Source organism: Desmodus rotundus, chromosome 12, assembly GCF_022682495.2.
Source record: "Desmodus rotundus isolate HL8 chromosome 12, HLdesRot8A.1, whole genome shotgun sequence".
Lineage (NCBI taxonomy): Eukaryota > Metazoa > Chordata > Mammalia > Chiroptera > Phyllostomidae > Desmodus > Desmodus rotundus.
The window spans coordinates 92,415,160-92,428,061 of record NC_071398.1 but is presented as its reverse complement, the minus strand read 5'-3'; the positions used below and the strand labels follow the sequence as shown (position 1 = coordinate 92,428,061).

Below are 12,902 nucleotides of genomic sequence, written 5' to 3'. Positions count from 1 at the left end.
TCCCCAGATGCTGGCCACCTGGGTTGTCTCAAGATTTCTGCCATTGTGAATAAAGCTGCTGTGAACATTACATACAGCTCTTTGAGTAGACATGATGGTTTTTATTTCTTTTCAGTATATATTTAGGAGTGGAATTGCTGGGTCATGGGGTCACTGCATGTTGAACATTTTAAGAACTGCCCAAATGTTTTCCAAAGTGGCCGTACCATTTTGCATTTATACCTTCAGCCTATCGCCCCACGCCCTTGCCAACACGTGACATTGACCATCTTGTTTTAAATTCCTGGCGGGTGTTAGCGGTATCTTCCTGTGGCTTTAGTCCACGTTTCCCTATTTGCCAGTGACGTTGACCATCTTTTCATGTGCTTATGTGCTACCTCTTTCTCTCCTTTTGGTGAATCACCTGTTCCAGTACTGGCTCGCTTTTATTGGACTAGATTCTTTTTATTGATCTGTAAAAATTATTATGGACACAAACCCTTTGACAGATATACTATTGCAAATATGGTATCCCATTTCATGGCTTGCCTCTTCATTTCCTTATTAGCATCTTTGGGAGAGCAAATGCTTTCATTTTGATGAAGTAGGATTTGTTGAATTTTTTTTCTTTAGAGTTTTGAACTTTTTGTGTCCTGTGTCGAAATTTTTCCTAACCCAAGTAAGATTCATTCTTACCTTTTCTTAGAAAAGTTCTATAGTTGTAGGTCTTACATTTAGGTCTGTGATTCAGTTCATTGCTTTTTGTAATACAGTGTGAGATAAGGATCACTGTTTACTCAGCTTGCTTATAAATACTCACTTATTACACCTCCATTTGTTGAAAAGAATATCCTTTTTCCACGAAACTTCCTGTATCTCTGTCAGAAGTCAGTGGGCCACATGCATGAGGACCGATTCCTGGACTTTCCGCTCCCCTCTGCTGGTCTGTGTGTCTGTCATTACACCGGTGTCCTAATCACCGCGGCTGTGTGGTCGACCTCGAAATCATACAGCTTTGTTCTTTTTTCAACTTCTAGGTCGTTTTCCACGTGAATTTTAGATTTAACCTAATTTCTACACGAAGCCTGCTAACAGTTTTATTGGGGTTCTTAGCGATCCTCTGACCTGTGAGTGGGATCTGTCTCCCCATGCATTCTAGTCTTCTTCAGTTTCAGCAGTCTTGTAGTTTTCAGTGTGCAGGTGTTACTTGTATTTTGTTGAATGTATACCTAGTATTTAGGTATTTCATGTTTTTAATCTATTGCATAAATGGTATTTTTATTTCAATTTTTGACTGGTGCTAGTTTACAGAAATATGGTTGATTTTTATATATTGTCATTATATCTTTTGACCTTGCTAAATTTAGCTTGTTAGTTTGGTCTTTGGTATTCTCTATAGATGATCGTATTATCTGTGTGTGGGGGGGAAGCAGGTTATGTCATACGAAATCTTTTGCCTTTTGTCCATTCTCTTGTGCTGGTTACGACCGCCAGTGTAGGGTTGAATAGCAGAGATGAGAGTGAAATCCCCTGTCTGGTTCTTGACCTTCAGGGTTGCATTTAGTCTTATACTAGTAAAGTATGCTGTTAGCTCCAGGTTTTTGTGGATACCCTTGTCAGGTTGAAGAAATTCCAGTGCATTCCTAGATTTCTGACAGTTTTTATCATGAATGGATATTTAATGTTACCAATTTTTTTTTTTTTACCCTAGCTGGTGTGGCTCAGTGGATTGAGTGCCAGCCTGTTAGTGAAAAGGTCACTGGTTCAATTCCCAGTCAGGGCACATGCCTGGGTTGTGGGCCAGGTCCCCAGTTGGGGGCGTGTGAGAGGCAGCTAGCTGACTGATGTATCTCTCACACATCAGTGTTTCTCTCCTCTTTCTCCCTCCCTCCCTCTCTCTCTAAAAAGAAATAACTAACATCTTTAAAGAAATGCTTTTTTTTTCTCTATTGAGATTATCCTTTTTTAAAAAAGTCTGTTAACAGGGTGAATTACATTGATTTTCTAATGTTAAACGAACCTTGCATTCTTGGGATAATGGCCTCTAAATCATGGTGTAGGTTTCATGGGCTCTTCTGTTAAAATCTTGTGAAGAATGTTTGTCTGTGTTCACGAGGGCTGCTGGTTTCTAGTTTTCTTGTTTTGTCATCAGCTGGTTCTGGTGTCCAGGGGATGCTGCCCTCATCAGATGAGCTGGGATGTCTTCCCCCCTCATCTCTTTTCTGTAGGAATTTGTATGGAATTGATACATTCCTTTCTTAAACATTTGGTAGAATTCAACAGTGAAGACCTCTGGGCCTAAAGTTTTTTTCTGTAGGGTTTTAAATCATAAATTCAGTATCTTTAATAGATATAAAGCCATTTAGGTTTATTTCTTCTTCAGTGAGCTTTGGGGTGGTTTTGACTTCATAGATTTTATCTATTTCATCAAAACTATAAACTTTATTGTCATGAAGTATTCATAATGTTCCTGTACCATTTAAATATCTGTAGTGATATCTACCCTCTCATTTCTTATATTGGTAGTTTGTGACATCTTTTTTCCCCTAATCAGTCTGCCTAGACTGTTATCAAAGAAACCAGTTTTTGGTCCCATTGAGCTTCTCTGTTGTTTTCTGTTCTCTGTTTCACTGATTTCTGCTCTCATTTTTTTTTTTACCAAATTATTTCCTCTGCTTGCTTTGGTGGTAGTATTCTCTTCTGTTTTTAGTTTTCCAAGTTAAACTCTTAGGTCATTTGTTTCATAGCCTTTCTTCTAGTATAAATTTAATACCACACTTTTGATATTAGAATATTTAATGCTATATTTAAGTTTAAACATTAAAATATTTAATGCTATAGATCTCCCTATGAGCCCGCTTTAGCTGTATCCCCTGAGTTTTGGTGCGTCGTATTTTTGTTTCATTAATTTTAAAATATAGTCAAAATTATCCTGATGAGTTTTTTCTTCTAGAAGTGCTTGTGTAATTTCCAAATATTTGGAGATTTTCCAAATGTCTTCATCATTGATTTCTAATCAAATTTTGTGATTAGGAAACATACTTTGAACCCTTTTAAATTAGGACACTTTTAAATAGCCTAGAACACGGGCTCTCTGAAGTGCTAACTTCAGAACAGTGTAGTCTGATGCTACAGCCTGGGGACACCCCCAGGGAGCTGAGGTGCAGGTCGTCCCCCTCTCAGGGGTCTGTGCCCTGTACACACACTGTCCAGGTCTGAAAGCTGCCGTCCCGCATATTTTGCCCAGCTCTCCTGTGGTCTGAATTAGGAGAGACTGTTCTTCAGTCCTTGTTATGTGGGCACCATGTCGGAGAGCAGGAGTGCGGCTGCTCTTTTAAATCATTGCATCACGTGATGACCCTGCTGTCATGTGTTTATACCTTTTAACAGCTGAGCTCACTGAAGTAAAGCCACATTGTTGTGTCAGAACGCAGCATCTCTTTTTCTCTCCAGTGGGCGTTCACTACAGTTTAACGATTCGAGTTTCCCTTTTGAGAATAACCTGTCAAATCCTCCTTGAACGTAATTCATCACACATGCTACTGTAGCTACTGCTAAAGGTGCAGAGATGAATAAAACACTGGATTGTGCCTGCTTTTTTCTCTGCATTTAAAAAAAGTTCTGTGTTTTTAAGGTGTAGAGCAGTGCTTTTCAAAATGTAGGCGGCATGCTGTCTGTGCAGTGCCTGTGGCAGCCAGCACGAGAGCACCTAGTTCAGCTCGCCTGGAGCGTGTTTCTAAAGCAGGCCTGTCTTAACGGGAGCAGTGTGCTGGCCAGAGCTCCTGTCACGTCGTGGGCAGGTAATAACCACCTCAGAGCCCAGCTGCTTTCAGCAGAACTGTCTAGAATGAGCATGTGGGAGCACCTAACACTCCCTTCTTTGGCTCTTTGGAACTCTGAGACACATGAGTTCCCAGCAATTTATTTCATCTAAAAGGTTCTTTTTTAACTTCTTTACTTGTTTTGTATTGTATTTCTACCGAAGTTTACACTCAGTATCATTCCACACCAGTTTCAGACGTGCAGCGAAGTGGCCGGAAAACCACGTTCTGTGCAGAATGGCCCCCCGCAGCCCCAAGCACCCACCTGGCCCCACTCCCATTATGTCAGCATTATTGACTGATTCTCCCTGCTGCAGTCCACATCTCCCTGGCTCTTCCAGCTACCGATTTGTACTGCTTAACCCCTTCGCCCGAAAGGTTCTCCTTAGCAGAAACTGTTTCCTAAAGAATTCGTGTTATGGCTGATAACCGGATTTTTAGAACTCCGTAGCAACCACATCTCAGTCAGTTTTGTTTCCACACTGGCACAGACTAGGGATCGGGGCCCCTTTGGCAATAGAGAACGCCCAGGGAAGGAAACAGGCTCTTCCCTGCAACTGGAATTACATCCCATCCGCTTTATGGTGTCCTAGGAAGAAACCTTCCTTCCTCGTTCAGAGGGCACTTTCCCCTCTCTCCTTTGCCCTCATCCAGATGTGGACTTACTGTATCTTGTGGCACAATTCCTCACCCTCATCTCCCCTCCGTTTGCTCATTGGTTTCTGGGTCTCATCCCCTGATTTGCCTTGGTAACTGTCACCGCCTAACAGAAGACGGTCGGGACCCACGTTATAGAGATCCAGGACGGGAGAGAGAAGGCGGTGAGTGTGAGAACCCCTGAAAAGACTTGTGCTTTCTCTCTCTTTCAGGGGAAAGCTCTCCCGAGAGCCTAAGGAGCGAAGACTTTTCTAGTAGCCATGCCCTCACCGTGTTCACAGACGAGGGCCACGGAGCCATGGACCCGCTTTCTTTGATTTTGTCTCCTGAGCACCAGACTGCTCAGAAGTTCTACATCCCTCGAAGCACAGCCACTGCTGCCCTAGGCGCCGCTGCCCGCTTAGCCACATCCGGGAGCTTCCTGCACTGGTACCCCAGCGTGAAAAGGATGGAGGCCTGAGGCGGGAGAAGCAGGGAACCTGCTGCTTTGGGTTCGGGCTTCCTCAGGCCCAGTTGAGGTGGACTTACTGGAAGAAAATAGTATGTTGGTAGTGGGGGCCTTTTCTCTCTGTGTGACTCTGTGTTACCTTTGTTGTGTTAATAGTCCCATTTGTTGTGTAAGTGTTGGGTTTTAATTTAAAAATTTTTATTGACAATATTTCTTATTCTGTATAGTTTTGTTCACCTTTCTTTAATGTAGTTAACAGAGCTTTTATTTTTTGGTTTTTTTATGTTGCTATAAATGTTTTTCTTGTGCCTATCATGACTGATAAATGAAAACTGAAAAACTAATGTTTTGTGATCCATATTGAGTAAGATAAAAATGACCTCCCACCCCTATTTCCAGAAAAAGGATGTCTGAATTTTAAAGCTGCTTTTTCTATTTGAAATCTTCTATATCAAGAGAGAATTCGGGGCTTGAATTCTTACCATGATTATTTCTTTGAAGTTCTGGGATCAGCAAGGAAATCTACACCTGAAGCTTTGGGCATATACATACTTTTACATTAAAAATGATTAAGCTGTCTCAGTATCAGGCAGTTCCTGGGAGACCAGTAACAAAAATAGAGACGGATAGTTGAAACTGAGCTGAGCCGTCTCTGCAGCCCTCACAGTTCCCAGGGGCCTTCGTGTAGCAGCAGCTCAGCAGCTCATGTAGGCATTTGTGTGACGTTGTGTTCTCTGAAGTCCAGTTGTGTGACATCTTATATGACACTCTGTTCAGCTCATAACGTAAACATAGTGTAAACCATCAAGAGAAAAGACCTGAAAGGTGAAATTAAACAACATAAGAGATACTGATTTATCTGTGGTAAAATACCAGACTTACCCCCCAAATTTAAAAACCCAACACAGAAGCACTTCTTAGACATAGAGGCAGAGACAGAAGTGCGAATTACTGGCTGCCGCGTGTAACCAGGTCCTCGCCTTTCCAGCCCCTCTCCTCTGGCCTCCTGTTTCGGCTCTGAACGGGAGAGCTGCCCGGAGTTCGTTCTCTCTCTGTGCAACAAGGAATCTCGCCTCTTCCCTTCTCAACTACGTAACCAGCAAAATGTCCAGGGGGGAAGGGAGAGAGATGAGAGTGGATGTAAAAGTGCATTTAAATTTAAAAATCTTACTGGCTGAAACTTCTTTCTTAGGAGTAAGTAATCATGAAACAAAGTTAAACCCTGAGTCTCTAAATACTGATAGATTTTGGCTTAAAACCCTTAGAGAAAACGTGTAATGCAATAAAATTGAAAAATCTAGATTCACTTTTAATTCCAGTTATCTCTAAGAATGATGATCTACCAGTTGACAAGAAAATTTATTTTGGAGTGATGCATATTAGAGTATTAGAATTCTTCTTTTAAAGAAGAAACCAAGTGTGAGTAACATACATCACTCCCCGCTACAGGCAGTCACTGGGTTTGGGGCCAGATGAATCTGGTAGAGACAGTTTTACACAGTTAGCAGGTCAAATTGCGGTCCACCCTGTAACAGCACTCAGCCACCCATGGGAACTCTGCCGTTGCCGGGTCCCCCGACGGCGACGGAGTTTCTACTTCGCCAGTAAGAGGGATTATGGGATCCCTGTGTGAGGCTGTCAGAGTCCTAACCATTTGCAAAAGGCCCATGGAGAAGACTCACTCGGACAGCCAGCTCACACTGAGTATCTGTTCACACACTTAGAGGCCTGTTAGGTAATTAATAGTTACCTTCCTATTTGAGTTAGCAGAGTGAGAGTGGACCTTTGAGAGGCGTGTGTGTTGGCCCACCTGGCTTTGACTAGGAGAGCCCGTCTGCCCATCTGTTTACTTACCTTCTCCCTAAAGGCGGGCTTTGTTTGGTAGTTAACAGCATCGAACAGATTTAATAGATTCCATGAAAATGAGTGGTTAGGTCTTTATATATGGGCTGGAACGGCAATGAGAAATGTTCAAAAGATAGGTAGATGATCTCCGTGGTTTAGAGTTAAATTATACTTTATTCTTAAAAGATGGGTTGACATCTACAGTACTTAGGACCCCCCCCCACACACACACACATTTGGTGTTAAGGATCTACTAGAAGTAACTGAGGTCCCCAGGAAGTGCTGGCTGGGAAGCAGGGGCCTGAGGTGTGGGAGAGGGAATGGGGCTGAGAACATACAGGAAGCTCCTGGTTATAAGCTCTCTTTTTTTTCATTGTTTTATTGTTGTTCAAGTACAGTTGTCTGCATTTACCCCCTACTACCACTTCCTCCCCACACCAGCCATCCCCACCTCCTTCCCCTGATCCCACCCCCACTTGGTTTTGTCCATGAGTCCTTTATAGTTGTTCCTGAGAACCCTTTCCCCCTCCCCCCATTATTCCCCCCACCTCCCCTCTGATTACTGTCACATTGTTCTTAATTTCAGTATCTCTGGTTATATTTTGCTTTCTTGTTTGTTTTGTTGATTAGGTTCCACTTATAGGTGAGATCATATGGTGTTTGTTCCTTAGGGATGGGAGAGGGAGTGGCTTGTAGCCAATACCCCTCTGCCTTCTAAAAACACCACGGGCTATCCAAAGAGGGGCCCGTCCCAGCTACAGCCTTCCCCCGACTCCCACACATTTGAGGTGCTCGTTGTGCATCTCAAGCCTGGGGGTTAAAGAGGCTTCTGCTTCAGTCAGACTATGTCTAACCTTAGAATTACAGAGATTTCATCCAGAAGGGACCTTAGTTAAGGAAATGTGAAGCCCAGAAAGACTGACTTGCTTCCAGTCACACAGCTTAAATTCCCATGTCTGCTGACTTGGAGCTCCGTGCCCTTTCCACAGGAAAATATTGCAGCTCTGTCTCGGGAAGTTGAAGTGGTGTGGTGCCAGAAGGCATAGTGTGTGGTAGGTAGGTACGTCCAGGAGGAAAAAGGTTCTGTTAGCGGAGCAAACCCCTGGATTTGGCGGGGGGATTGATTCACTCAGAGCTCCTATTCTTGCACCTGGGGAGTTTAAGTAGCAGCTCCACTGAAGAACCGGAAAGGAGGCACTGTAAGGGATGGGAAACCACCGGCTTTCAGAGCCATCTGCCCCAGGCTTCCTACTAACGCTCATGCCGGAGCAAGGCTTTTCCAGCAAACCTCTGATGTCTCTTCAGACTCAAGTTCATCGCATTTATGGAGACGGCGCCACTGACTGCAGTATTCATAATCCATGGGAGCCGTAACTAAGACATTTAAACAACTTCATCTCATAGCCCGTTCAGATCCTGTGTCTCGTATGGTTAGTCAGTCACCCGTCAACCCGTGAACTTTTGGGTGTCATTAGCCTGTTGGAGCCAGAACCCGTGAACTCTGCAGTTGTGGCCACGTGGACGGAAGCTGTTCTGACTTCGCAGTCAAGCACTGCTCCCACCAGACCCGTGACTGGCCTGTGTGCCACGGTGCCCGTGGAATTCTTTGATCCACCCCAAAACTGAGTAGAGAATTTATTCACAGCTCCTTTTTCTGGGTTGTAAACATAGTTTTCAGGAAATGCTTTTAGCTTTCTGTTTTCTTCTAAATTTTGTTTTATAGTTCTGTTAAATGTTTTTTAGCCCTGATTGGTGTGGCTCAGTTGACTGGAGTGTCATCCCACAGATGAAAGGTTGCAGGTTTGATCCCCAGTTGGGGCACATACTTAGGTTGCAGGTTCGATCCCCAGTCCGGGCGTGTATGGGAGGCAACCAGTTGATGCTTCTCTCTCCCATCCATGGTTCTCTCTCCCTTCCTCCCCGTCTAAAAGAAGCAATGAAAAAAATGTCCTCAGGTGAGGGTTAAAAAAAGTTTTAATTTATGGAAAATTGTTATGAGAAACAGTGTTTACTTGACTCTTCTTGGTGCAATTTAAATAAATAATTTGATGAGGAAACTGACTTTGTGAATCGCTACTCTATACTTCTGTTACAGAACAAACAGATAGTTCCTGGGACCGAGGACTTGTGATTAGCCTTCTCTTTGGAGTTTGTAACAGCATTTTGCTTAATTTATTTAAATACTTATGAAGATGGAGTTTGTTTTGTCAAAAACGTCTAGTTTTTTTTTCATAATTAGTTTTTGTTGTGATGATTCTGCAGGAATGACAATTCCACTTAAATATGTGACTAGAGTAAAAGAACTAGAGCAAAATGCAGGATTCCCTTGTGTGGTTGTAAAAACTGAGATTGATATTCCTCTTGACTAAAGTGTTTGTCTTCATTTTTGGCACAACCTCCTTATTCTTAAAGTACTTTGGCCTTTGTAAATCTTTGTTGTATTGTAGATTTAAAAATCTTACTGTTTATTCTATGAAATTGGAAATTCTTACTGGAGCCATTTCCTAAGTATCTGACAACACATTTCAAAGACTCATCTTCTTTCTTGTGTTTATAGAAACATACTGAACCCTCATCAGCCATCTTCCGGTTTCTTAAGCTGTCTCTCCAGCCTGCCCCACACGCCAAATACCATCCTGGCCGTGTCTTGTGGCCGCGCCGACTTCACTTCTGAAGCCACATTCAGACCTTTGCCGCAATAGTTGCTCTGCCCACAGCCCATTATCTCCAGGTGGCTCTCAAACTCCTCTCGGGTGGTGTTTGGTACAAACTTTTCCTTAACCTGTCATTCCACTGCACTCTAAACCAAAGACAGTTCATTTCGTGCTAGAAAAATGACTTCTGGACAAAGCATCCTGTTAGTGTAGTGTTGGTACTCGTGTTCCGTGGGAAAACCTTTTCTTAGACTGCACATGTGATAATACCTGTCGGCTAAACAAGACTGTGTATACCATTTAGGAAACTCTTAGGCAAAGGATATCCCCAGGATGTGCCATATTTCTTCCTCATGACCCCTTCCTCTTAGTGGACACCTGATTCCGCTTTGCTTAGGAGGATGAAACTTAAGTGAATATATGTGATAGGGGCCAGAGCCAAAGGTGTATCCTTTCTTTTCTGAATTTTAAAAGTAACGACGTTCCTGCACTGATCTGGAGTAGGGCAGTACAACAAATTGAGAGTGGAGGAGCGGAACGTTTGGTTACAATTAAGCGGTAACATCCTTTTTACATCTCTCGTTTAAGGCAGGGGATCAAGTAGACAGAATGGGTATTTCAACAACTTTTCCAGCAATTGATGCAGATTTATATTTGCTAAACTTTGCAGATTCAGAAACATAAGTCCACCAAAACTTTTTGGTTTTTATCTAGTTTCTACTTGGAATTTACCAGGATTCATGAGGCTCAGCAAAGTTGCCTCAAAATCTTGATTTGAGAGAAAAACGGGGAGTTTACAATAAAAGCAAAATCAGTTGTAGCACATGTCATGTATTTATCAGTCAGCCTGCGTTCTGTACTGCGTTGCTTAGCATCTTTTCAGATTTACAGAGCCATTCAGCATTTTGCAGAAATCAATTTATGGTGTCCAACCTCCAGTTCTGTGGAGTTTTTATCAAGTCAGCTAAGCTGAAGGAAATTCACGCTCTCTGGTACTACCTTGACCTTGGAGCAGATCGTAAACATGGGATACTCCGGAGACGGCCTTGCTAAAGACCATGGGCTTGAGCAACGTGGCAGAACCATCCGTTTGACATGAATGTAATGTTTAAGGACGTCTAAGTTCTCTATGGACAACGGATCCCTAACCTTTTGTGGGGTCATGAACTTTATTTTAAATAAATGTCAAACATTCATACAAATCGTTCCCTAATTTTAGGCATCCATACTCCTGAAACCCACCCAACACTTTCTTGAACAAAAGAAGATAAAAACCTCCCTCCTCCCCTTCCCTTCCTTCACCTGCTGTGTTCCCTGCCACTGCCCACCAGTCACCTCAGACATAAACCTAGGAGCAGAGTCATTCTTGACTGCTCCCCCCATTCAAGGCCGGTCAGATTCTGCTTCCTAGGTAGCTCATTAGTGCACCTGTTTTTCTGTAGGTAAGCTGCCACCATCTTAGGCCAAGCTACCTTCATGTCCGTTTTGGCTCGTAGTAGAATTTCGGTGAGTTTTATTGAGTGAATGCATGAGTAAACAGGACAAAGAATAAGATACAAATAATGTCCATTGAATTCTTGGTCTCTCTCCTATAATGCTATGTTCTGAATGTCTATAAAGCAGAAGGCTGTATTGGGGAGAGTGTAGTCAAACACGAGCAAACATCCTGTTTAAACGTAGCATTTAGAATTAAATAAAGGACGTGTCGTCCGGATTAGAATTGAATAGAAAGACTGGAAATACTTTGTCTCGGTTATTCTTCTGCACAAACCATATTTGGTTATTTTTCTGGTTTTGTTTGTAAAAGAAAGTGCCAAAAAAAGAAAGAAAGAAAAGCATTGGACATTTACAAGTCCTCAGCAATCGGCCTCTCAGCCTCCTTTTAGAAAAGTTTGATTTACCAAATTTGCTCCTTTTAGTTTGTTTATCATTCTTTATTCGTGGAGGCACACTCCAGTTTATTTTAACTCCTTTCAGCACTGCAGACCCCAGTTATATGGACAAACAGAAGAAGTTCACGACAGAAATGACTTCTCTGTCATTGATACTGTTAATGAATATATACGTTTACTTTGAAGATGCATGTTGTGAGGTTTTTGTTTTGAATTTAGTGTAGTGTGAGAAAACTATAATTGTTGGGGTTTTTTTTTTAATCACTAATGTAACTGAAGCTGATGACTAACCGTTACCGGGCATTACTGCGGCAGCAGGTAGGGCGGTAGTTTGCGAGTCTGGCCTTGCATTTTAATCATCCGGACGAGCTTTCAGAAGCTTGAGCCGCATCATCCTCTGAAGCTTCTGATGTAATTGGCCCCACGTGTTTCAATGAGCAGCAAGGGCTGAGAATTGTAATGCAGGAGGAGCGTCCCAACCACGATACATGCAACACCCCCCCCACACACACACATCTAGGCCCCTCTCACCATAAACTTCCAACTTCAGAGTGGTGATTCTCAGGGGAGGGCTTGGAGGAATGTACTGCCCGGCGAGGGGAGCTTGTTTGAAGGGCTCACCTGGCCCCTTGGGCCTGCCCGTTCTGAAAGCGCCCTCCACCCAGGCCGCTGCCGAAATGAAACAGGGTAGTAATAGGCTATTGAAACTGATTTTTAAATTTTTAATTGTAGTAAAATTTAACAAGGGGTCTACCCTCTAAACATTTTCAAGTACACAACACAATGCAAACTACAGACACTGTTGTACAGCAGAGCTAGAACTCACCCTGCACTATGTCCCCCAAACTGATCTTGGTTACCTAATACCTAAATCCCACGTTCTTCTATCTCCTCCCATGGTGGCATTTTCCCCCCAAATATTGTGAAGATTTATTGTGGGTGATATCCTATGCTTGCCGCCCCCCTCCCCGCCCCCCAATGACGGAATATTATGGCAACTACATGCCCACCAGGCTAAGGCACTCTCTTCTTTGGCTGTTTATTTTAACCCCAACAGTAATCAGTGTATTCTGATTTGGCATGGTACATTCGGAACCTTTGATGAGAAACCTTAACAAAATTGAATTTCCGGCAGCCTTGGGAGGGAGTCCGTAGGCCTGTCAGAGGGGTGCGTGTCCCAAAGGGCGCCAGCGGAGGGTTCGCTGGCAAGGCTGCCCAGGTTTCCCTGCGACACCCGACACCTGAGATTTGGGGAGCGGCTCCTAAATCAGGAGCGCAAGAGTGGAAGCTGTGTGCAGAAACCTCGTGAGCGTTCTAACCTGGGGATTATAAGCCCAGGATTTCTCTATCTGAATTAGTCCTTAGAATAGGTTTGATGAAGGAGATACTTCACCAAAGCTGGGGGTTTTTTGTGTGTTTTGTTCTAAAAGTCAAATGAAAAGTCCTCTTTGGCGATTAGCTGTTGCTCACTCCTCCCTGCTAGGTGGCGCTCCAGGACCGGAGTTCTGGTGCCAAGCCCTGGGCTAAAAATTCCTTTCCTTGAAATACTTGGTTTAATGGCCCTGTAGTTTCAGAGCTGAAAATGGAGCTTGGAACTCATTTCATC

The 12,902-nt window shown here is 43.2% G+C and overlaps 1 protein-coding gene across 1 annotated transcript in view; it reads left to right on the top strand.

Annotated features, from left to right (window-relative positions):
• TDRD5 (tudor domain containing 5) overlaps positions 1-5,284 on the top strand; it is a 40,065-nt gene extending 34,781 nt beyond the window's left edge. Inside the window, exon 18 of the mRNA XM_053915471.1 lies at positions 4,670-5,284. Within this exon, the coding sequence (XP_053771446.1) occupies positions 4,670-4,917 (248 nt within the window). The 3' untranslated portion in view covers positions 4,918-5,284. The remainder of the gene's footprint in view (positions 1-4,669) is intronic.
• The last annotated feature ends 7,618 nt before the right edge of the window (positions 5,285-12,902 follow it).